The sequence below is a fragment of the Oncorhynchus mykiss genome, chromosome 7 (assembly GCF_057628025.1).
Source record: "Oncorhynchus mykiss isolate SJ-2025 chromosome 7, ASM5762802v1, whole genome shotgun sequence".
In the NCBI taxonomy this organism is placed as follows: Eukaryota; Metazoa; Chordata; class Actinopteri; order Salmoniformes; family Salmonidae; genus Oncorhynchus; species Oncorhynchus mykiss.
In genome coordinates this window covers 67,112,680-67,138,995 of record NC_143028.1, presented here as the reverse complement: position 1 = coordinate 67,138,995, position 26,316 = coordinate 67,112,680, and the positions used below count along the sequence as shown (strand labels likewise).

Genomic DNA, 26,316 nt, shown 5'->3' with positions numbered 1-26,316 from the left:
TTACCCTTCACTAATCAATGAAAGTGTTTGTGAAAAGACAGGACAAGCATTAGGATGTCCTTTCTGATCCTGTCTCTTTGTGTAAAGCCCTCTTTGCAGGATTATTATGGAATCACATTCCCTGGCCCCACAGCACTCTCTGGCAGAGATGGGAGCCTCGCCAATAACCCCTACTCAGGTAAGCAACTCTGGCAGCGCTACTCTCAAACTCGTCGGTCAACTTATTGGAATCAGCCTATTGAAACAAGTTCCTGTAATTTTTTGTATTTGTTTGAAAATAGCATCCGACACAATCACAGACACTTAGCGGACACCTCCATGTCTCCCACCCCTTCTGCAGGTGAAGTCACAAAGTTTGGCAGGGGTGACTCCACCTCCCCTGCACCCCCCAGCAACTTGTCAGCCCAACAGCAGCCCCAACAAGGCCAGACCCAGGCCCAGCCTCAACCCCCTCAGCCTCAAGGCCAGCCCCAGCCTCAGGGCCACCACAGCAGCCAGCAGCAGCAGGCCTTCCTCCCGCCGGGCTACAGCTACACGGGCCTGCCCTACTATCCCGGGATGCCCGGCGCTGCCTTCCAGTACGGCCACACCATGTTCATGCCCCAGGGACAAGGGCCAGCCAAACAGCATGGTGTGGGTCTGGGTAACCCCTCAGCAAGCCCCTTCCAGCAGCAGCCCAGCGGCTACGGCCAGCACACTTTTAGCTCAGGTCGGTTACAGTGAGATAGCGAGCGAGACGCACACAAACACCAACAATCTAGTCGACCTCTGAGGAAAGGACAGAGTTGATGTCAGTATGTTGTTGTGGTGTCCTCAGGGTATGAGGACCTGACCCAGGGCCAAGCAGGGGTGGACTACAGCAAAGGCTACAGCAACTCATCCCAGAGTCAGGCCAAATCTGCTGCTACAGGTGCTGGTAAAGGTACATCACCCATCACTTCACTGTCATCTTACCTACCATCTGTCCCCCTATTGTTACCATGCTTGAACTATTTTGTCTCTTGAGTTGTCCATGTTTCTGTCTTTTTAATTTTTGAAAATTGTAACTGGTTCTCAGCTGACTTGCCTGGTTAAATGAAGGTTAAATAAATACATAATATTGTCAGTAACTTGTCATTTCAATAACATTTGATACATTATTTTGAAAGTATAGTGTTATAAGCTGTCCTGGCATGCTTTATGAGGCATTATAAACTAGGTGGTTCAAGCCCCGATTGGCTGAAAGCTTTGGTATATCAGACTATACCATGGGTATGACAAAAATAACTTTTTACTGTTCTAATTAAGTTGGTAACCAGTTTATAATAGCAATAAGGGGGGTATTCAGACCCTTTGCTATGAGACTTGAAATTGAGCTCAGGTGCATCCTGTTTCCATTGATCATCCTTGAGATGTTTCTACAACTTGATTGTAGTTGTGGTAAATCTAGCCATGAAGTCAAAGGAATTGTCTGTAGAGTTTCGAGACACAATTCTCTCGAGGTACAGATCTGGGGAAGAGTACCAAAAAATGTATGCAGCATTGACGGTCCCCAAGAACACATTCTTAAATGGAAGAAGTTTGGAACCACCAAGACTCTTCCTAGAGCTGGCCGCCCAGCCAAACTGAGCAATCAGGGGAGAATGGCCTTGGTCAGGGAGATGACCAAGAACCCGATGGTCACTCTGACAGGGCTCCAGAGTTCCTCTGTGGAGAAGGGAGAACCTTCCAGAATGACAACCATCTTTGCAGCACTCCACCAATAAGGCCTTTTATGGTAGAGTGGCAATACGAAATCCACTCCTCAGTAAAAGGCACATGACCACACACTTGGGGTTTGTCAAAATACATTGAAAGACTTTCAGACCATAAGAAACCAGATTATCTGGTCTGATGAAACCAAGTACAGAGATCCTTGATGAACCTGCTCCAGAGTGCTCAGGACCTCAGACTGGCACGAAGTTTCACCTTCCAACAGGACAATGACCCTAAGCACACAGACCAGACAACACGAGTGGCTTTGCGACAAGTCCGAATGTCCTTGAGTGGTCCAGCCAGAGCCCGGACTTGAACCCGATCGAATATCTTTGGAGAGTCCTGAAAATAGCTGTGCAGCAATGCTTCCCAGCCAATCTGACAGAGCTTGAGAGGATCTGCAGAGAAGGCTTGTAGCGTCATACCCAATAAGACTCGAGGCTGTAATCGCTGTCAAAGGTGCTTCAACAAAGTACTGAGTAAAGGATCTGAATACTTATGTAAGGTTTTATTACTTTTTATAAATCAGCAAACATTTCTTAACCTGTTTTTGCTTTGTCATTATGGGTTATTGTGTGTAGATTGAGGGAGGGAAACTATTTCATACATTTTAGACTAAGGCTGTAACTTAACTAAATGTGGAAAAGGTCAAGGTGTCTTAATACTTTCTGAAGGCACTACCACACCTCAGGACTCATTGCTTAAGTAATTCTGTGATTTGAATGTTTTTTTTCAACTATAGTATTTTATATTTTGTCGTACGCTAGGCGGCATCTCTGTGACGTCAGGCAACACCGGGATCCCAGAAATCAGTGGCAGTGTTTACAACAAGACCCAGGTGAGATCTTTGATGTAGTCATGTTTGTATTTCAAATTTTGTTTAGTTCATTACAATACTCATTAGTCCACCAGGGCTTATTTTCCTAGGATAAGATACACAATAATAATAATCTCTTGTCAATTAGAATTGAAATTCAAGTCCTTGCCAGGGCTTAACAGAGATGGTATTTGTTTCTCCATGTTTGTTTTCCACCAGAGAAACCTAATCGCTGACCTCTACTTTGCTCTCCTTCCGTCTTTCTCCAGTCCTTTGATAAGCAGGGTTTCCATACGGGGACTCCCCCTCCCTTCAACCTGCCCTCAGCTCTGGGGGGTCCTGGAGGGGCCCCAGGGGGCTATGCTCCTGCCCCCTTCCTCCACATCCTGCAGCCTGCCCACCAGCAACCCCACTCCCAGATGCTGCACCATCACCTGGCTCAGGACGGACAGGTAACACACACTCCTCTCAAACACTCATCTGCATAAACTTGCTTTAACATGCCACACAACGGCACTGGTTAGATGGTGGTGGACAATCCTACAATGCGCTGGTGCGGTTGCAGGCTTTTGTTCCAGCCAAGCAGTATTAAGATCAATCAAGACTGATTTAGGTCAATCAGATAAATTGCAGCTTGAACAAAAGTCTGCACTCTCACAAGCCATCACATAGCCCACCTTTGGTTTATATTCCCATTACGTCTTTGTTGTGTATCAGTGTGGTACCTTACTTGTGATGGTCATGTCCAGTTTGTGACGGTGTCCTCATCTCCGTTTGCAGGGCGGTCCTAGCCAGCGAGGCCAGTCTAGCAGCATCCAGCAGAAGAGCCAGGTCAACAAGTCCAGCTATGGCAGCTCCCCATACTGGGGCAACTGACAGCGTTGTGTGTCTGAGTGTATATACTGCAGCGTGCCCACCTATCTTGACTGATCAGACCATCGAAGGACAAACCATTTTACAGCACCGAGCTAAAACACACTACCACCCATCCCCCCCTACTCAATATTCCCCTTTTCAAATTTATGGCTGTTGTATGTAAAATATATTTATGTATGTATTTATACAGTATATATGTATTGGTAGGACATGAAATGTGGTTTTCTGCATTTGTTTTATTTTTTTTGAAGGATGTTTTGTTTTATTTCAAAATGTCAGGAAGATGAGCATCAAAGATCATGAGAAGTAATTATGAAGTTGATGGTGAATATACTTGAACCAGAACAAGCATCATGTGGCGTGGATGATTTTTGTATGCATACATGACCCTGATGTACATTACTGCTAAGCATCATTTTTCATGGTGAAGCCTTTTTTAAAAGCTTTTTATTTTATTTTTTTGTAACTTCGGTCTCTCCCATCTGAACTCTTTTCTATTGAGGGTGACTTAAGTTGTTGATAGCTTGAGTTTTTTATTTTTCGCCCCTTTATTCCAACATTTGATTCCCACCTTTAGTTGGCTGATGTGTGACAGCCAGGCATTGGATGTCAATAACATTGGTTTAATCTTCATTGTCCAACAAATAAAAGTTCTGAACAGTTATGAATTATAAATGTATTTTATTGGATTATTATACAAAACATTGCAGGTCCACATGATACCGTACTGTAAACCAGTCACTCAGCATATTCTTGTGATTCAACACATGTACTCAACCATTGGTTTAGTCACTCAACTCACAGGGTGAAATAAACTCCTTTCCCACTTTGAAACTAAGATACAAAGGTTTGATCTTTGGAAGCTTGCTTACATGTAGTCACAACATGCCTTGTACTTTGTTTTAGTTATTCAAAGTTCACTAAAGTTCCATTAGCTGTGTTCGGGAATTGTCTACTCCGCATCGAATGACACCCCGTTTACCGGGCAACAATCTCAAGGATAAGCAAGCTGGGACTGTCCATGATTTGATTCATACATTTTTTTTTTGTCCTTAAATTTGCAATCTGCAGTTTCATGAATACCATGTATGACCATTATGCAGAAGGCAGGCTCTTAAAATGTATATTTCCAGTTGAAAATTATTGTACACAACCCAATTACAGAAAAGCAACAATACAGATTGCTAGGGATTCGAGTTGACATAAAATCACATTTATTTATATAGCCCTTCGTACATCAGCTGATATCTCAAAGTGCTGTACAGAAACCCAGCCTAAAACCCCAAACCGCAAGCAATGCAGGTGTAGAAGCACGGTGGCTAGGAAAAACTCCCTAGAAAGGCCAAAACCTAGAGAGGAACCAGGCTATGAGGGGTGGCCAGTCCTCTTCTGGCTGTGCCGGGTGGAGATTATAACAGAACATGGCCAAGATGTTCAAATGTTCATAAATGACCAGCATGGTCAAATAATAGGTCTGGGACAGGTAGCACGTCCGGTGAACAGGTCAGGATTCCATAGCCGCAGGCAGAACAGTTGAAACTGGAGCAGCAGCACGGCCAGTTGGACTGGGGACAGCAAGGAGTCATCATGCCAGGTAGTCCTGAGGCATCCTCTGAGAGAAAGAATTAGAGTGAGCATACATAAATTCACACAGGACACCGGATAAGACGGGAGAAGTACTCCAGATATAACAAACGGACCCTAGCCCCCCGACACAAACTACTGCAGCATAAATACTGGAGGCTGAGACAGGAGGGGTCAGGAGACACTGTGGCCCCATCCAATGATACCCCCGGACAGGGCCAAACAGGAAGGATATAACCCCACCCACTTTGCCAAAGCACAGCCCCCACACCACTAGAGGGATATCTTCAACCACCAACTTACTATCCTGAGACAAGGCCGAGTATAGCCCAAAAAGATCTCCGCCACGGCACAGACAAAGAGCACCAGTAAGCCAGTGACTCGGCCCCTGTAATAGAGTTGGAGGCAGAGAATCCCAGTGGAGAGAGTGGAACCGGCCAGGCAGAGACAGCAAGGGCGGTTCGTTGCTCCAGAGCCTTTCCGTTCACCTTCACACTCCTGGGCCAGACGACACTCAATATTATGACCCACTGAAGAGATGGGTCTTCAGTAAAGACTGAAAGGTTGAGACCGAGTCTGCGTCTCTCACATGGGTAGGCAGACCATTCCATAAAAATGGAGCTCTATTGGAAAAAGCCCTGCCTCCAGCTGTTTACTTAGAAATTCTAGGGACAATTAGGAGGCCTGCCTCTTTTACCGTAGTGTACGTGTAGGTACAGTGCCTTGCGAAAGTATTCGGCCCCCTTGAACTTTGCGACCTTTTGCCACATTTCAGGCTTCAAACATAAAGATATAAAACTGTATTTTTTTGTGAAGAATCAACAACAAGTGGGACACAATCATGAAGTGGAATGACATTTATTGGATATTTCAAACTTTTTTAACAAATCAAAAACTGAAAAATTGGGCGTGCAAAATTATTCAGCCCCTTTACTTTCAGTGCAGCAAACTCTCTCCAGAAGTTCAGTGAGGATCTCTGAATGATCCAATGTTGACCTAAATGACTAATGATGATAAATACAATCCACCTGTGTGTAATCAAGTCTCCGTATAAATGCACCTGCACTGTGATGGTCTCAGAGGTCCGTTAAAAGCGCAGAGAGCATCATGAAGAACAAGGAACACACCAGGCAGGTCCGAGATACTGTTGTGAAGAAGTTTAAAGCCGGATTTGGATACAAAAAGATTTCCCAAGCTTTAAACATCCCAAGGAGCACTGTGCAAGCGATAATATTGAAATGGAAGGAGTATCGGACCACTGCAAATCTACCAAGACCTGGCCGTCCCTCTAAACTTTCAGCTCATACAAGGAGAAGACTGATCAGAGATGCAGCCAAGAGGCCCATGATCACTCTGGATGAACTGCAGAGATCTACAGCTGAGGTGGGAGACTCTGTCCATAGGACAACAATCAGTCGTATATTGCACAAATCTGGCCTTTATGGAAGAGTGGCAAGAAGAAAGCCATTTCTTAAAGATATCCATAAAACGTGTCGTTTAAAGTTTGCCACAAGCCACCTGGGAGACACACCAAACATGTGGAAGAAGGTGCTCTGGTCAGATGAAACCAAAATGTAACTTTTTGGCAACAATGCAAAACGTTATGTTTGGCGTAAAAGCAACACAGCAGAGGGAGTTGAAAGTCCGTGTTGCCCAGCAACAACCCCAAAACATCACTGCTCTAAAGGAGATCTGCATGGAGGAATGGGCCAAAATACCCGCAACAGTGTGTGAAAACCTTGTGAAGACTTACAGAAAACATTTGACCTCTGTCATTGCCAACAAATGGTGTATATAACAAAGTATTGAGAAACTTTTGTTATTGACCAAATACTTATTTTCCACCATAAATTGCAAATAAATTCATTAAAAATCCTATAATGTGATTTTCTGGATTTTTTTTCTCATTTTGTCTGTCATAGTTGAAGTGTACCTATGATAAATTACAGGCCTCATCTTTTTAAGTGGGAGAACTTGCACAATTGGTGGCTGACTAAATACTTATTTGCCCCACTGTATATAGTGGTCCTAAAACGGAACCTTGAGGAACACCGAAATTTACAGTTGATTTGTCAGAGGACAAACCATTCACAGAGACAAACTGATATCTTTCCGACAGATAATATCTAAACCAGGCCAGAACTTGTCCACTTGTCCAATGAGCGCGCAACTAGCTGCAGTCATTCCTGGCTCAGGGAACTTCAAAGGTAACTATCCCCGTTTACAAAGCATTAGCTGCAATTCTAGCCACATGGAAATACTCTGAACCAAAATAAACAACTTGTGACAGATTTTACTGAGTTAGTCAATTTAAATAAGGTATCTGTATTCCATAGATTAGGGCCTAATTTAAGATAGGGGTGTAGATCATAAAAACAGTATCTGGTGACCTCTTCAATGGCTGTGCGAAGTTGTTGGATATTGGCGGTACCTAGAACATGCTGTCGTACACGTATACCCCTGTCTGCACATTATGCCCTGAATCTATTCTACCACGCCCAGAAATCTGATCCTTTTATTCTTTGTCCCCAACGCTCTAGACAACCAGATTTTGATAGCCTGCGTGTCCCCAGGCACCCCCATTTGTTGACTTCTGTGATCGAAAAAGCCTTGGTTTCATGCATGTTAACATCAGAAGCCTCCTCCCTAAGTTTGTTTTCTCACTGCTTTAGCACACTCCGCCAACCCTGATGTCCTTGCCGTGTCTGAATCCTGGTTTAGGAAGGCCAATTTTCCGTCATGATAGAACTGCCAAAGGGGGATGAGTTGCAATCTACTGCAGAGATAGCCTGCAAAGTTCTGTCATACTTTCCAGGTCTATACCCAAACAGTTCGGAATTCTAATTTTAAAAATTAATCTTTCCAGAAATAAGTCTCTCACTGCTTCCGCCTGTTATCGACCCCCCTCCGCTTCCAGCTGTGCCCTGGAAACCCTTTGTGAATTGATCGCCCCCCATCTAGCTTCAGAGTTCGTTCTGTTAGATGACCTAAACCGGGATATGCTTAACACGCCGGCAGTCCTACAATCTAAGCTGGATGCCCTCAATCTCACACAAATCATTAAGGAACCCACCAGGTACAACCCTAAATCTGTAAACATGGGCACCCTCATTGACATTATCCTGACCAACTTGCCCTCCAAATACACCTCTGCTGTTTTCCATCAGGATCTCAGCGATCACTGCCTCATTGCCTGTATCCGCTATGGGTCTGCGGTCAAACGACCATGCCTCATCACTGTCAAACACTCCCTAAAACACTTATGCGAGCAGGCCTTTCTAATCGACCTATCCTGGAAGGATATTGACCTCATCCCGTCAGTCGAGGATGCCTGGTCGTTCTTTAAAAGTAATATCCTCACCATCTTAGATAAGCATTTTAAAAAATGCAGAACTAAGAACAGATGTAGCCCTTGGTTCACTCCAGACCTGACTGCCCTTGACCAGCACAAAAACATACTGTGGCGGACTGCAATAGCATCGAATAGTCCCTGCGATATGCAACTGTTCAGGGAAGTCAGGAACCAATACACGCAGTCAGTCAGGAAAGCAAAGGCTAGTATTTTCAAGCAGAAATTTGCATCCTGTAGCTCTAACTTCAAACAGTTTTGGGACACTGTAAAGTCCATGGAGAACAAGAGCACCTCCTCCCAGCTGCCCACTGCACTGAGGCTAGGTAACACGGTCACCACCGATAAATCCACGATAATCGAAAATTTCGATAAGCATTTCTCTACAGCTGGCCATGCCTTCCTCCTGGAAACTCCAACCCCCGCCCGCAGCTACTCGCCCGAGCCTCCCCAGCTTCTCCTTCACCCAAATCCAGACAGCAGATGTTCTGAAAGAGCTGCAAAACCTGGACCCCTACAAATCAGCTGGGCTAGACAACCTGGACCCTCTCTTTCTAAAACTATCCGCCGCCATTGTTGCAACCCCTATTACCAACTTGTCCAACCTCTTTCGTATCGTCCGAGATCCCTAAAGATTGGAAAGCTGCCGCGGTCATCCCCCTCTTCAAAGGGGGTGGCATTCTAGACCCAAACTACTATAGACCTATATCTATCCTGCCCTGCCTCTCTAAAGTCTTCGAAAGTCAAGTTAATAAACAGATCACTGACCATTTCGAATCCCACCGTACCTTCTCCGCTGCACAATCCAGTTTCCGAGCCGGTCACGGGTGCACCTCAGACACTCTCAAGGTACTAAACGATATCATAATCGCCATCGATAAAAGACAGTACTGTGCAGCCGTCTTCATCAACCTGGCCAAAGCTTTCGACTCTGTCAATCAGCATATTCTTATCGGCAGACTCAATAGCCTTGGTTCCTCTAATGACTGCCTTGCCTGGTTTATCAACTACTTTGCAGACAGAGTTCAGTGTGTCAAATCGGAGGGCCTGTTGTCCTGACCTCCCCCCCTATGGGGGTACCACAGGATTCAATTCTCAGGCCGACTCTTTTCTCTGTATATATCAATGATGTTGCTCTTGCTGCGGGTGATTCCCTGATCCACCTCTACTCAGACAACACCATTCTGTATACTTCTGGCCCTTCCTTGGACACTGTGCTAACTAACCTCCAAACGAGCCTCCAACTGCTCTTAAACGCTAGGAAAACCAAATAAATGCTTTTCAACCGTTTGCTGCCCGCACGACCAGCATCACCACCCTGGACGGTCCTGACCTAGAATATGTGGACTATAAATACCTAGGTGTCTGACTAGACTGTAAACTCTCCTTCCAGACTCATATTAAACATCTCCAATCCAGAATCGGCTTTCCATTTCGCAACAAAACCTCCTTCACTCACGCCGCCAAACTTATCCTAGTAAAACTGACTATCCTACCGATCCTCGACGATGTCATTTACAAAATAGCTTCCAATACAATACTCAAAAAACTGGATGCAGTCTATCACAGTGCCATCCGTTTTGTTACCAAATCACCATATACCACCCACCACTGTGACCTGTATGCTCTAGTCGGCTGGACCTCGCTACATACTCTTTGCCAGACACACTGGCTCCAGGTCATCTATAAGTCTATGCTAGGTAAAGCTCCACCTTATCTCAGCTCACGATAACACAACCCACACGTAACACACGTTCCAGCAGGTATATCTCACTGATCATCCCCAAAGCCAACACCTCATTTGGCCACCTTTCCTTCCAGTTCTCTGCTGCCAATGACTGGAACAAATTGCAAAAATCGCTGAAGCTGGAGACATATTTCCCTTACCATATTTAAACATCAGCTATCTGAGCAGCTAACCGATCGATGCAGCTGTACATAATCCATCTGTAAATAGCCCACCCAATCTCATCCCCATACTGTTTTTATTTACTTTTCTGCTCTTTTGCACATCTGCTCATTTATCACACCAGTGTTAATCTGCTAAATTGTAATTCTTTGCTACTATGGCCTATTTATTGCCTACCTCATGCCTTTTGCACACTTTTTTTCCTACTGTCATTGGCTTGTTTATTCCATGTGTAACCGTTGTCTGTGTCACACTGCTTTGCTTTATCTTGGCCAGGTCACAGTTGTAAATGAGAACTTGTTCTCAACTAGCCTACCTGGTTAAATAAAGCTAAAAAATATATATATTGAGCATCCCAAACATGCTCAATGGGTAACGAGTATGCCGACCATGGAGGAACTGGGATAGCTCCCGTGAATTGTGAATAGATCCTTATGACATGAGTCACGATATTGGGGTCTCAGGATTTCATCACTATCTCTGCCTTCAAATTGTCATCGATAAAATGCAATTGTGTTTGTCGTTTGTCTGCCCATACCATAACCCCATGATGGGGCACTGTCAATATCAGCAAACCGCTCACCCACAAAGCCATACATGGTTTTGCCAGTACACTTGAAACCAGAATTCATCAGTGAAGAGCCCACTTCTCCAGCATGTCCGTGGCCACCGAAGGTGAGCATTTTCCCACTGAAGTCAGGTCAAGAATTGCAGACGAGCCTCACTGAGAAAAGGTGTGTGTAGAACTTCTTTGGTTGCACAAACCCAGATTCATCAGCTGTCCGAGTGGCTGCTCTCACAACCCCCAGGTGAAGAAGCCAGATGTGCCCTGGGCTGGCACAGATACAAGGTCTGCAGTTGAGGCTGGTTGGACATACTTCCAAAATGACAGTGGCTTATGGTGGAGAAATGAACGGCCCTGCAGTCAGCATGCCAATTGCACTCACTCAAAACTGCACATTTTAGTGGTCTTTAAACACACATGGTGCATCTGTGTAATACACATGCCATTTAATCAGCTTATGGATATGCTACACCTGTCAGGCAGATAGATTAGAAATGCTCACTAGCAGGAAAGTAAACAAATTTGAGAGAAACTAGCTGTGTGTATGGAACATTTTTGCCATCCTTTATTTCAGCTGAAGAAACGAAACATGTGACCAACACTTTATATTTTTGTTCAGTATATTTCAGACACATCGGGTAGGTAGCGTATATAATATTTAGTTGAAAAATGGTTGAAAGCAAGTTGACGCTAAACAGATTTAATAAAAAAAATGGACATGAAAGTATTTACATAATGCGAATGTATAATTACATTAACTTCAAGGCACTGAGCTGAATATTCACTTTCAGTGTGAAGTGCGTTGAGGATGGGAAGGTATAAAATTGAGACAAACACTGATTACACAAGTCAATCTGCTTCCAACCTCATTGGGTGGGTTAAGTCAAAAATAAGCTATAAAAAAAATCAACTGTACAAAACTAAGAAATGTTCAGTCTCATCCAAATCCTCTATTCATAATTTCTTCTTCTCAGTCTGGGGGGTCTCTAGGGCCTCTTCAGCCACCACCTCTATTGCCTCACTCTTTCGTTTCTTTTTGGCTATGGGGTCTCCATTCTCTGTTGCTGGAGCCTCTTCCTTCATTTGGACAGCTTCCTCTGCTGCATGCTTCTTTACCACAGCGACGTCACATTCTCCCTTCTCCCATTAGCATAAACCCATAATAGAAAACACATTAGGATGTTACATAATTTCCCCTTGGCATTAGTTTTAATTGCAGTATGATAAGAGCTGTAATGTCCGATTCACTTCAGTGATTTGGTCTACAGTAGAAGACCAGCCAATGGTTCGGAGTCAAGTTAGTTTAGCATGTCATACACAGAGAGAACCACGTAGAAGGGTCAAATCTAAACATGCTTTCAGTTTCTGGACAGAGCTAAACCAATACATACCTCTTCATCGCCTGTGGAAAGGGCTGCCTGCTTCTTCTCCCACTTCCTATGTTTCTTCTCCCTTTTCTCCAATCTGATCTTTATCTCAGCTGCCACCTCTCCTGCCTAGGAGTGGTAAGCCAAACAGCATGGGTAAACAGCAAATACTTCTAGAAGACTAGCTGCTAGTAGCATTGATGTGCTTTGGTGCTGTGTCAGGCTCATTAAATCAGTTAAACCCCCACGTTTGAGTCAGGGAAAGTGTTGTCATCACTCACAGCAGATTAGCTAAACATCTACAAGGAAAAAAGAGTCCTAAAAGCAGGGTTCATACACATTGACAGATGGAATTTCATTACCTCTAACCACATTTCTCATGACCAACGCATACAAAAGTACATGTAATGTATTGACACTGGGAGGCTGCTTTGATCCCATGCTTAAAATTACAAACAGAAATGTCCATTATGTTTCAGATTTGATGACTTTAAAACTCTTTCAGGCCTAGAAATCACAATTTTAAAATTGCATTACTTTCCCCAGATTTTTATTCCCGTACAAATGCTGTAAAAGCATGCTCACAAACCCAAGAAAATTAATCCCACGCCAGTGACATAGCTCACCTGTATCACAGCCTCTTTTCATGACATCCAGGTTCTTGCGAGGTGCCTCACCCATCTCGTAGAATGACAGGCGCTCCTCCACCAGGTCACGCAGCTTGTCACCAAACACACAGGTGGGCTCCTCTGTCAGCGGGAGGGAGAGGAAACGTCAATACCACCGCAGGAGAGCACGGGGCAGCAGTAGTCAAGACACCAAAGCTCAGTATTTAGCTAGTCACCATCATGTACCCAGAGGTGGATTACTGTTGACGAAAAATAAGAACATCATTGCAAATAATCCAAAGGGGTCATAATAAACAGGACCCGAAACAGAACGCCGAGAGGACCTTGATCTACCAGGCCCAAGCTAAGTTTGTCCTCTGCTCTCCTCATGGGTTAACAGACATCTTAACTCACCAGAGAAGGTATTGATTCGTGAGGCGATTGTGCACTTGTTGGCAAGGTAACGGGAGACACGCCATTTGTTCTTGGCTGCAGCACGGCCGATGAAAGTTGAGTGGAAGATGAGACCGTACTTAGGAGTGTTGCCACGGGTCTTCAGAGCCCTGTGTGTGGGGAATGGATGTTGGGTTTCCAGTGAAAGTCACTTTGGAAACATGTTACAACCATTGATTGTTGATTTTTTTTTTGATTTTTCTACACAATAAATGATTGGTTGAGTATGTTGGAGTTACAATATCTACCTCTGCGCACTAGGCAGCTGCTCAGACTGTGGGGGTGCATAAGGGAGAGGGATCACGCTGAAGGGGTCACACCACCAGCCACCCTTCTCTGCTTAGCCCCAGCCCTGCCATCATAGTAGCTGCTAGTTCGCCCAGCAGGGAGTGGGTGCCCCAGTACCTGAACAGGGCCTTCTCGGTGCCCAGGATCAGCACGGTGGAGGCTGGGTACTTGGCCAGGCTGCCGGCATGGGAGATAAGACGTGCTCCCACCTAAAGAAGGAAGAAACACCACGTCAGAGGTCGGCCGATGAACATTTCACCATGAGCTGAGGTGTCAGGGACTGTCAGGACCGATGGAAGACTCAACACAAAGAATTCAGGGGATTGACAGATTTGGTATAAACATCATTCAGTCCCCTTAGGAAGAGTATGTAGATTGGACAGGTGCTGAACCTAATTACTACGCACCACATCTCCTATAAGGGCAGCCAGGTTGGGGGCCACCTGGCTCATTTCAGAGCGCAGGTACTCCTGGAGTTCCAGCCTGTAGGAGGCTAGCGAGACCACACGGTTGGAGAACCTCTCAATGTTGATCAGGTCGATGGGAGAGATGTCCATGCCTACAGAAAGCCAGGGGAAAACAGTTTCAGCGGCAGTCTCGATACCCAGACACGGGAATTCAATGTACAAACATCTACTGTGAAGACGACTGAAATATACGTTTTGTATCTCCCGACAGGATCCGCAGTGAGGATTTGAGCCTACACTACAGGTTTATGAGAGAACTATCATACTCTTCCCCTCTGTGTTGGTCATATAGGACACTTAAAAGTCCCAGATGGGCAAAAAAGGGGTTGGTTTTATAAGTGTGTATAATATACTGTGTGGCTTGGCGACTCACCCATGGAACTGCGGGATGCCTCCAGGACAGCCTTGGCCTTTTAGCACTGTCCATCACTACCTCCTCCAGGCTCTCTAGACTCTCCTCGCTCAGCTCCTTTCTGTTGCCGATCAGCTGTGTCATCTTGCAGTACGTAGAGTTGTCAGTCACTATCTTGATCAGCTCTGGGAAGCGGTAGCCATACCACTCACTATAAAGCAGAAGGGGAGGGGCGAGCAGAAGTTAGGAAATGTTAGGATAGTCTCAACCAGGTTGAAGGCATACCTGACATTTATACTGCGGGACTGTCAGCACCAATGGAACACGCAATATAGAGTTTAGGGGATAGACAGATTTGGTATAGTCATCATTTGGTCATGTTAGCAAGACTGCCAAGTGGATGGTTGTTGGGTCTACTACTACGTACCCTATGAGGGAGACTTGTTTAAGAACCCATGCCCCAATTTATGGATTTCACATGACTGGGCAGGGGTGCATCATGGGTGGGTCTTGGAGGGTATAGGCCCACCCACTAAGCAGCCAGGCCCAGCCAATCAGAATTAGTCCCAGGGTTTATTACAGAGACCCCTGGTGAGGTCCTGGGCTGGCATGGTTTGTCTGCACTGCAAAATTCTCTCAAACGACATTTGAGGTAGTTTAGGGCAGACACATGAACATTAAATTCTCTGGCAACAGCTCTGTAAGGACATTTCTGCAGGCCGCATGACACTCCCTCAATTTGAGACATTTGTGGCATGGTGTTGTGACAAAACAGCATGGTCATTACAATGTGCAGTTAAAACAGCTTCTTGATATGCTACACCTGGCTGGTGGCCGGATTATTTTGGCAATGGAAAAATGTTCACTAACTGGGATGTTAACACATTTCTACCAAATATTTGAAATAAACTTTGTCTATGGTTAATTTCTGTGATTTTATATTTCAGCTCATGAAAAACACTTTACATGTTGAGTTTAGAATCTATCAACTTTAGATTTAAGTTCAGTGTAGGTACTAGATAGTATTTTGGAGAAATACTGTAACGTGAACCTATTTGAACTTGCGCGTCATTAAACCAATACTACGGTCACCACGTGTTGTGGGAATCAATACGCAGTACCCATGGCATGCACATTGTAAAGATATTTAAACTAGTCCATTACCTATAGCAAATGTTTACCAAATTAGGCTGTTATCAATAGCTATGTTAAATGTGTTCATTAAATCCTTTCGCAAATCTGGCTTTTTAACAAGACTGAGGCCTAGTCGTGAGGCTGCCAACACATTCCCAATCTTTGCTGAGAACACTAACGTTGGGTAATGACCGTCAATTTGGAATGGAACGCTAATTGCTTACAGTAAATGTTTTATTCTGATATGATAAATCAAACACGTTTTTGTAACTTAACTTGTTAACTCTTCACCTTTCGACCCTGAAATTGAATATATGCCATATAAGTTGAGTAAGCTAACGTTATTTTCCAAAGCATTTTATTGATGAGTAGTTTTTGTTGGTATTTCAAATGCTGAAACGTATAACAAAAAATATCTTACCATGATTGCACAATCTCTGATGCTATGCGTGTCCTTTCCTCTGCTTCACGAATGAATAAAGACTTTTAGTTTTCCACACGCGGCTACATAACGGTATTACCGTGGGGTCGACTTTGTATCGCGAGATTCATGAACTTAGCGTCATGTCGTGCACTACCTGGTGATTGGTGAATGATGAGCTCATTTGGGAGGGACAGAGAACATGGAGGGGATGCTGTAAGTGAGGCTTATGATGGGCTTTAGGCAAATTATTGCAATGGGGATTTCTATGGAGTATCACAGCCATAATATCAGCCTATATAAATACCTATTGATCTGCAAAGGAATACAATATTTAATAGGTATTTAGCTTAATCTGATTTGAATTTCATTCATTATTCTGTCATTCAAATTGTATTCTATATTATTATTTTAAATTAATTTTAAATTAATAATGTCAATGGAGTTAGCTTCTGCAATTCAACACTGTTCACACATTGTCAGTACTTGAAATTAATTCATTTTCTATCTTCTTTAAAACATTTACAAGCTAACTGTCAGTGATTTTTTTTAAAACTATGCCCCCTTCAACTTTGTCATGAAAATGTAAGAGCAAAAGCAATATCCTCCAACGGTGCTTAATTTGTAAATTGGGAGGTGCCAGAATAAAATGTGAGCTGAGAGGGGGGTGACATGGGGGGTTCTGAGGTATTAGAATGGATGAATGAAACAAAACTTTATAATAAAGCTTTGCATGTATTAGCATCACTTTTGTGTGCTGGCATAGAGCAATAGAGTAGAGGCACTTGGAGAAATAGAGTAGAGGCACTTGGAGAAATAGAGTAGAGGCACTTGGAGAAATAGAGTAGAGGCACTTGGAGAAATAAAGTAGAGGCACTTGGAGAAATAGAGTAGAGGCACTTGGAGAAATAGAGTAGAGGCACTTGGAGAAGTTTTACAGATGGGGAATTTTTAAAAGCCCTTTCGGCCTTTTATAAACACATTTCATGTGATTCTATATACAGTGCCTTGCGAAAGTATTCGGCCCCCTTGAACATTGCGACCTTTTGCCACATTTCAGGCTTCAAACATAAAGATATAAAACTGTATTTTTTTGTGAAGAATCAACAACAACTGGGACACAATCATGAAGTGGAACGACATTTATTGGATATTTCAAACTTTTTTAACAAATCAAAAACGGATAAATTGGGCGTGCAAAATTATTCAGCCCCCTTAAGTTAATACTTTGTAGCGCCACCTTTTGCTGTGATTACAGCTGTAAGTCACTTGGGGTATGTCTCTATCAGTTTTGCACATCGAGAGACTGACAATTTTTCCCATTCCTCCTTGCAAAACAGCTCGAGCTCAGTGAGGTTGGATGGAGAGCATTTGTGAACAGCAGTTTTCAGTTCTTTCCACAGATTCTCGATTGGATTCAGGTCTGGACTTTGACTTGGCCATTCTAACACCTGGATATGTTTATTTTTGAACCATTCCATTGTAGATTTTGCTTTATGTTTTGGATCATTGTCTTGTTGGTAGACAAATCTCCGTCCCAGTCTCAGGTCTTTTGCAGACTCCATCAGGTTTTCTTCCAGAATGGTCCTGTATTTGGCTCCATCCATCTTGCCATACATTTTAACCATCTTCCCTGTCCCTGCTGAAGAAAAGCAGGCCCAAACCATGATGCTGCCACCACCATGTTTGACAGTGGGGATGGTGTGTTCAGGGTGATGAGCTATGTTGCTTTTACGCCAAACATAACGTTTTGCATTGTTGCCAAAAAGTATAATTTTGGTTTCATCTGACCAGAGCACCTTCTTCCACATGTTTGGTGAGTCTCCCAGGTGGCTTGTGGCAAACTTTAAATGACACTTTTTATGGATATCTTTAAGAAATGGCTTTCTTCTTGCCACTCTTCCATAAAGGCCAGATTTGTGCAATATTGATTGATTGTTGTCCTATGGACAGAGTCTCCCACCTCAGCTGTAGATCTCTGCAGTTCATCTAGAGTGATCATGGGCCTCTTGGCTGCATCTCTGATCAGTCTTCTCCTTGTATGAGCTGAAAGTTTAGAGGGACGGCCAGGTCTTGGTAGATTTGCAGTGGTCTGATACTCCTTCCATTTCAATATTATCGCTTGCACAGTGCTCCTTGGGATGTTTAAAGCTTGGGAAATCTTTTTGTATCCAAATCCGGCTTTAAACTTTTTCACAACAGTATCTCGGACCTGCCTGGTGGGTTTCTTGTTCTTCATGATGCTCTCTGCGCTTTTAACGGACCTCTGAGACTATCACAGTGCAGGTGCATTTATACGGATACTTGATTACACAGAGGTGGATTGTATTTATCATCATTAGTCATTTAGGTCAACATTGGATCATTCAGAGATCCTTACTGAACTTCTGGAGAGAGTTTGCTGCACTGAAAGTAAAGGGGCTGAATAATTTTGCACGCCCAATTTTTCAGTTTTTGATTTATTAAAAAAAGTTTGAAATATCCAATAAATGTCGTTCCACTTCATGATTGTGTCCCACTTGTTGTTGATTCTTCACAAAAAAATACAGTTTTATATCTTTATGTTTGAAGCCTGAAATGTGGCAAAAGGTCGCAAAGTTCAAGGGGGCTGAATACTTTCGCAAGGCACTGTACGTTTAGATGACTGGAGACTTTAGCAGAATCTTGTTTTAATATCTCACCAATGATCGAAATGACAGGCTACGTTGACACTGACAAACTGAGAATCTGAGATCAATTAAAACGACCTTGTCTTGAATCCAGCAATAGCATTTTGGCCTAGGTGTGTGGAGACACTGTACAATATGAGGAGGAAATTTGGGGTGGCAGGTAGCCTAGTGGTTAGAGCATTGGACTAGTAACCAAAAGATTGCAAGATCAAATGGCCGAGCTGACAATGTAAAAATCTGTTGTTATGCTCCTGAACAAGGCAGTTAACCAACTATTCATAGGCTGTTATTGAAAATAAGAATTTGTTCTTAACTGACTTGCCTAGTAAAATAAAAGGTATAATTTTTTTTTTTTTTCAGACTCACCCAATGGTGCTCAGCTCACTCACCAGCATGCCAAAAGCCTATTTCTCTCTCTCGTTTTACTTTGTCAAACAATGTTGCTCTCTCAATAGGCCTATTTGGAAGTTGATAACATATTTGGTTGCCTACATAGGTTAGTCTTCTCCTTTCAGCAGAATCCATTTGCTTTCCAAATCGATGTTGCACAAGGACTGTTTTTGCTGCATGCTGCTCACTGACATTTGCAGCGCATTCCCTACATTGGGCATGCCTTGGGATTGGGCTACTCACAATCCACAGCCAGGGTATACTTTTTTATAAGCTATTGATCCTCTGTGGTTAAATTACAGGCCTACTCCTGGTGTAGTCTTCTGAATTACAAAGCAATTCTATAACTTTGGCAAATGTATTTCAATTTTTAGGGGTGCTGTGGCACCTCCAACACCCTTCCCGCGGCTATGATTCTATAAGGAAATAAATGATTGAGTGCAACTCTGGAGAGATGACAGTTGCAGGCTCATGTCATGTTAATCAGAGCAGAGAGCAGGAGAGAGATCATAAAAGTTCTCATTCTAGTTCTGTGAGAGATAGAGAGAGGTGCCTGTAGCCTCTCATCACAGCAATGGCCAGTTGTGGGAAAAGTACCCAATTGTCATACTTCAGTAAAAGTAAAGATGCCTTAATAGAAAATGACTCAAGTAAAAGTGAAAGTCTGATTTAATTGAAATTTTTACATTGTACACAGTGTTTGTGCCATGAGATGTAACGGATCCTGGCAAATGGTTTCCAGAACGAAACAGTCCAAAATTGAAAGATGCCTGATCCTGTTCAAGCAGGATCCAGATCAACTTAAGCACTGTCATCCAGCATAGGGAATTCTACTTAATTCAAGACTAAATGGGATTCACAGCTGGCACTGGACTTCTCTCAACCAGCTTCATGAGGAATGCTTTTCCAACAGTCTTGAAGGAGTTCCCACATATGCTGAGCACTTGTTGACTGCTTTTCCTTCACTCTGCAGTCAAACTCATCCCAAACCATCTCAATTGGGTTGAGGTCGGGTAATTGTGGAGGCCAGGTCATCTGATGCAGCACTCCATCACTCTCCTTTATCAAATAGCCCTTACACAGCCTGGAGGTGTGTTTTGGGTCATTGTCCTGTTGAAAAACAAATGATAGTCCCACTAAGCGCAAACCACATGGGATGGCGTATCACTGCAGAATGTTGTGGTAGCCATGCTGGTTACGTGTGCCTTGAATTCTAAATAAAGCTCTGATAGTGTCACCAGCAAAGCACCCTCACAAAATCATACCTCCTCCTACATGCTTCATGGTGGGAGCCACACATGCAGAGATCATCCGATCACCTACTCTACGTTTCACAAAGACACAGCGGTTGTAACCAAAAATATCACATTTGGACTCATCAGACCAAAGGACAGATTTCTACCCCAATGTTCATTGCTCGTGTTTCTTGGCCCAAACAAGTCTCTTCTTCTTATTTGTGTACTTTAGTAGTTCTTGCCATAATATGGACTTGGTATTTTACCAAATAGGGCTATCTTCTGTATACCACCCCTTCCTTGTCACAACACACCTGATTGGCTCAAATGCAAGAAGGAAAGAAATTCCACAAATTAACAAGGCACACCTGTTAATTGAAATGCATTCCATGTGACTACCTCGTGAAGCTGGTTGAGAGAATGCCAAGAGTGTGCAAAGCTGCTTTGAAGAATCTCAAATATAAAATATATTTTGTTTAACACTTTTTTTGGTTACTACATGATTCCACATGTGTTATTTCAAAGTTTTGATGTCTTCATTATTATTCTACAATGTAGAAAATAGTAAAAATAAAAAACTCTTGAGTAGGTGTGTCCACGCTTTTGACTGATACTGTATATTGAAATAAATAAAAATATTACTGAAAATTATATTTCTGTACATTTGCCCACCTATGTATTTCTCGGTCGCCTTCCACAAGCTTCCCACAATAAGTTGAATTTTGGCCCATTCCTCCTGACAGAGCTGGTGTAACTGAGTCAGGTTTGTAGGCCTCCTTGCTCACACACGCGTTTTCAGTTTTGCCCACACATTTTCTATAGGATTGAGGTCAGGGCTTTGTGATGGCCACTTCAATACCTTGACTTTGTTGTCCTTAAGCCATTTTGCCACAACTTTGGAAGTATGCTTGGGGTCATTGTCCATTTGGAAGATCCATTTGCAACATAGCTTTAACTTCCTGACTGATGTCTTGAGATGTTGCTTCAATATATCCACATAATCTTCCACCCTCATGATGCCATCTATTTTGTGAAGTGCACCAGTCCCTCCTGCAGCAAAGCACCCCCACAACATGATGCTGCCACCCCCATGCTTCACGGTTGGGATGGTGTTCTTTGGCTTGCATACTCCCCCTTTTTCCTCCAAACGTAACGATGGTCATTACCGCAGTTCTATTTTTGTTTCATCAGACCAGAGGACATTTCTCCAAAAAGTATGATCTTTGTCCCCATGTGCAGTTGCAAACCGTAGTCTGGCTTTTTTATGGTGCTTTTGGAGCAGTGGCTTCTTCCTTGCTGAGCAGCCTTTCAGGTTATGTCGATGTAGGACTTGTTTTACTGTGGATATAGATACTTTTGTACCTGTTTCCTCCAGCATCTTCACAAGGTCCTTTGCTGTTGTTATGGGATTGATTTGCACTTTTCGCACCAAAGTACGTTCATCTCTAGGAGATAGAACGCGTCTCCCTCCTGAGCGGTATGATGACTGCGTGGGCCCATGGTGTTTATACGTGCGTACTATTGTTTGTACAGATGAACGTGGTACCTTCAGGCGTTTGGAAATTGCTCCCAAGGATGAACCAGCCATGACATAATTTTCTGGAATTTTCCTAACTGTTTAAAGGCACAGTCAACTTAGTGTATGTAAACTTCTGACCAACTGGAATTGTGATACAGTGAATTATGCGGAATAATCTGTCTGTAAACAATTGTTGGAAAAAATACTTGTCATGCACAAAGTAGATGTCCTAAACGACTTGTCAAAACTATATTTTGTTAACAAGAAATTTGTGGAATGGTTGAAAAACGAGTTTTAATGACTCCAACCTAAGTGTATGTAAACATCCGACTTCAACTGTAGATGAGGGCAAAGGCCATACATTGAATGTCTTTTGTTGTTGTTGATATCAAGACCAAACTTCCCCATCACCAACATGAGATTTAAGCTGATTGACCAAAATAGTATGGATTGTAGCCAATGGAATTTCGAGAAACATTTGTCAGAATTTCCTTGTCTTGTCTAGCTGCCATTTGTTTTCTTACCATCGTATTATTTGCAAATCATTTAGGGACTAGTACAATGAGTACACATATCAAATATGGTGCCAAATCGAGGAAGTGGTTCGTGAGAAGATTTATAAAGATTTTTCCTAAATTCCAAGATGGCGGAAAGTCCATCATGGCGAATGTTATAGGTCCGCAGAGGCAATATTTTTTGGTGGAGCTGTAGGTCAAATATGATACTTGTGCCAAATTTGGCACCATAGTTACTCTTGATGGGTTCTACCATCCTGCCAATTTATACAACTTTTTTACAAATCTGTTGTTGAGATATTGTCTGGAAGGAAGGAACTACCCGAATAATAATACAACAAATACATGATGTGCTGGGACCCCTAACAAGCTGAGTAACAAGTAAAAAAGTGAAAACAAAATCACAATAGTTCTGACCTCAGTTTTCCAATTTACAGTGTGGCTTGTCCAGTCTAGCAGAAAGCATCTCCACTCCTAAGTCATTCAGTCTGTTGAAACTCAAGTACAGGCCTTTTAAGGCCCAATCGGTAAATTCTATGCCCCCTGTGGTAATACAAGAAAGTACTCAAATGATTGAAGATGAACTATCCTTACAAAAAATCAAACAAAGGTACATGTATGCCAATCAGTGCACACTAAGTGTACAAGGCATGCATCAAAAAATACTTTTTTTTATCCTAAATTAAACTCACTGATTGTATCTGGGATCACTGGCATTAGAGCAGTAATCAAAGTTGCACAAGATGGTTCTTCTGTGAGTTTACAGCCAGAGAGTCTACAAAGACAGAGACATCAATTGGTTAAAACAGGTTGTCTTTTTCCATTTATTTAATGTTTGTTTTAAGAAACTCAGCATAGAAAGCATATGTGTGAAGTGAAGCTGAACATAAAGCACCATAAAAAAATAATTTCGTTTCTATGTGTGTGCCCATTACTTAAAAGGTGCAATATGAAGAAATCGCTCCGCCATTTCCTGGTTGCTAAAATTATAATAGGGTAGCCTAATTTCAGTTTCTGTGACAAAACAGGCAATGTATAGTATAGAGAATCATAAAAATGACTTTAATGGAGTCCATGGAATGGTATCAATCACATGGAAACCACATCTTTGGTGTGTTTGATAGCATTCCATTGACTCCATTCCAGCCATTATTATTATGACCTGTCCACCCCTCAGCAGCCTATAACTCACATTTCTATGTGAATTTGGTCGGGTCACCCACAAAGTTACATATTGCAGCATTAATGCCCAAAACACGCTCTAAACCTTATGGAACAGTTTGTCAGAGTCAATCTGTGGGTTGTTATCATGATATCATACTTAGACCCCTCCAAAAGAACTGACCTCAGTGTTTCCAGTTTACAATGTGGAGGTTTTAATCCAGCAAAGAATAACATCTCTTTGCAATCATCAAAGGAATTGTTACTCATGTCCAGGTCTCTCAGAGGTGAGTCTACAAATTGGAGAATAGAGGCCAGTAATTTGAAGCACTCATTTGAAAGTACATTGCCAGATAATCTGTAGAACTAAAGAAAATACAACTAATTTAACTTGTGATGTAGTGTATGTCAGAGTAGCTTAACTGATGTTTTGAAGGTAGACTCAGCGAAATAACATTTCCACGAGCAGCACACACAGTATCTGAGCACTTGCTCAGGTTCGCTTCACACTGTTCACAGCGTGGTAACCATGTGACCAAAACAGCAGAGAAGTTGAGCATCAGGCTTCAGTTGTTGCAGAAATTGACCCACTAGGCTTTTTACTTTCTGCATCATATCGCTGAGTTTACCTTTGAGTATTATTTTGATTTACCAGGTAAGCAATTGACAAATGAAAACCCAGTGCTACTAGGGGTATCAGAAAGGCTCTCACTATAGTAAAAATGTCAGTTCGTGGTCAAATCTGATTGTGTGACATACAGTATGTGTGAATTCTGGATTAATACTTGCATTGCCTTTCTGCAGTTCCTCACAACTGGAAGCAGTCTCACATCACCCGTAATACCCGTGTTGTATCCGTTCACGTCAAACTCATCCAGCACCTCATCTGACATTTCAAGCATGTAGGCCAGTGCTGAGCAATGACAGGTGACAGTTCTGTTTCTGCATGATTTTCTGACTTAAGGTACTTTAGAATGTCCTCTTGTACTGAATTGTCTTTCATCTCAGTCAAGCACTGGCGAAGATTGATGTATCTTTCGGGTGAGTAATCCCCTACAATATCCTGATCTCTAAAATATGTCATCATTTTCTCAAGAGATTCACTTTGTGACAAGAGGCCTTGCAAGAGTTTCTAAGTAGCCTCCAGTGAGATGCCAACTAGGAAGCGGAGAAACAGGTCCAGGTGTCAATTCTTACTCTGCAAGGCTTTAACAACCATCATCTGCAGAAGCCTGTGCAAGGGAAGCTCATCCAAGTGGCATTATTTTGGCACACTTTCCAGGAAAGGCTCCAGCTCCTTGACATTCTTGATCACACAGCAGTGGAACACGTACAGCGCAGAAAAAAACTCATGGATACTCAGATGCACAAAGCAGTAGACCTTCTTTTTGTACAACACAGACTATTCTTTAAAGATTTCTGTGCACAACCCACAGTACACTGCAGCTTCACTGACCACAATGCCATACTTATTCAGGTCAGTTTCATAGAACATGAGATTGCCTTTCTCTAGGTGCTCAAATGATAGCCTCTCCAATTTCAGAAATAAATCTTTCCTTGATTCCAAGATCTTCTGTGCATCTCTCTCATTTTGCCCCAGATACTTTTCATTTGCCAGGTTTGTCTGAATGAGCAGGAAGTGAGAGTACATCTCAGTCAGAGTTGTAGGGATCTCTCCAAACTCATTTGTCATCAGCAATTCTTCAAGGACTTGGGCAGAAATCCAACAGTAGACTGATATGTGGCACGTGATGTAGCAACTTCTTGATGTTGTAAGGTGTGAGATGATTCTGCTGGCAAGATTATCATCACTCGTTCTTTTCCTGAAATATTCCTCTTTCTGTGGGTCATTGAAACCTCGTACTTCTGTCACTTGGTTGATGCACTTACTGGGAATCTGATTGGCTGCTGCTGGTCTGGAGGTGATCCAGAGGAGAGCTTTGGGAAGCAGATTACCCTTGATAATGTTTGTAAGCAACACATCCACTGAGGATGTCTTTGTAACGTCAGTCACCCTCTTGTTTTTATGGAAATCCAATTCAAGTTGGCTTTCATCCAGACCATCAAAGATGAACAGACCTTTACAAGCCGCAAATTCCATTGTCTTTTATCTCTGCAAGTTCAGGGTGGAAGTCATTCAGAAGTTCAGAAAGACTGTACTGGTCATCTTTGATCAAATTCAGCTCTCGGAAAGGAAGAACAAAGATGAAATCCACATCATGATTGGCTTTTCCTTCTGCCCAGTCTAGGATGAACTTATGCACAGAGACAGTTTGTCCGATTCCAGCGATGCCTTTCGTCATTACTGTTCTGATGGGTCTCTCTTGTTCCGGTAAGGGTTTGAAGATGTCATTGCAGTTGATTGGAGAGTCTGGTGCCTTTTTTCTCCTGGATCTTTTCTCAATCTGCCACATTTCATGTTCATCATTCACCCCTTGACTTTCTCCCCCTGTGATGTACAGGTTTGTGTAGATCCTTTCGAGATCAGTTTCATTGTCTGTGTTGCCCTCAAACACAAACTGAAACTTCTCCTTCAGACTGGATTTATGCTCCTCTTTAACTCTTTGCATCACAATATCCACTGCAAGGATAAGGTATATAAAATCCACAATAAGTGAAGATAAACATTTCATGGTAACATTTTGTACTGCAAAAGCATTATCGTTAATGTCGCCCTCAATCTAATATACACGTGCCCTACTACTACAACACTTATCACAATCATTTAAAATAAAATAAAAGTTATGTTTTATTGTTATACACCAGTCTTTTACTTTCGGTTTTGTACACCAGCTTCAAACAGCTGAAAATGCTACATTTTGCTTATTGAAGATATTTCACAACGGTGTAGATGGTACAATGATTCACATAAACTGAAATTAGGCGAACTATTACAATTTTAG

The 26,316-nt window shown here is 42.7% G+C and overlaps 1 protein-coding gene, 2 non-coding genes and 2 pseudogenes across 7 annotated transcripts in view; 1 reads left to right on the top strand and 4 right to left on the bottom strand.

Annotated features, from left to right (window-relative positions):
- Window positions 1–4,102, top strand: part of LOC110528452 (ubiquitin-associated protein 2) — a 29,897-nt gene extending 25,795 nt beyond the window's left edge. For all 4 annotated transcript variants that reach the window (XM_036984034.2, XM_036984035.2, XM_090241812.1 and 1 more), the window contains exons 22-27: window positions 88–178; window positions 341–709; window positions 818–922; window positions 2,502–2,572; window positions 2,821–3,003; window positions 3,332–4,102. In XM_036984034.2, coding sequence (XP_036839929.2) covers window positions 88–178; window positions 341–709; window positions 818–922; window positions 2,502–2,572; window positions 2,821–3,003; window positions 3,332–3,427 — 915 coding nt within the window. In that variant the 3' untranslated portion in view covers window positions 3,428–4,102. The remainder of the gene's footprint in view (window positions 1–87; window positions 179–340; window positions 710–817; window positions 923–2,501; window positions 2,573–2,820; window positions 3,004–3,331) is intronic.
- A 7,269-nt stretch (window positions 4,103–11,371) lies between these two features.
- Window positions 11,372–16,036, bottom strand: LOC110529024 (nucleolar protein 56-like; annotated as a pseudogene). Its single transcript, XR_016497421.1, has 8 exons — window positions 15,925–16,036; window positions 14,391–14,580; window positions 13,958–14,109; window positions 13,668–13,759; window positions 13,224–13,372; window positions 12,828–12,950; window positions 12,226–12,330; window positions 11,372–11,971 (listed from the first exon to the last, which is right to left on the bottom strand). The product of XR_016497421.1 is annotated as a nucleolar protein 56-like (transcript).
- LOC118965415 (small nucleolar RNA SNORD57) lies at window positions 12,417–12,483 on the bottom strand. The gene has a single exon (XR_005052741.1). It is a non-coding gene; the product is annotated as a small nucleolar RNA SNORD57 (small nucleolar RNA).
- Window positions 14,211–14,335, bottom strand: LOC118965417 (small nucleolar RNA SNORA26). Its single transcript, XR_005052743.1, has one exon. It is a non-coding gene; the product is annotated as a small nucleolar RNA SNORA26 (small nucleolar RNA).
- Window positions 16,037–24,138: 8,102 nt separating the features above from the next.
- On the bottom strand, window positions 24,139–25,983 carry LOC110529023 (protein NLRC3-like; annotated as a pseudogene).
- Window positions 25,984–26,316: the final 333 nt, after the last annotated feature.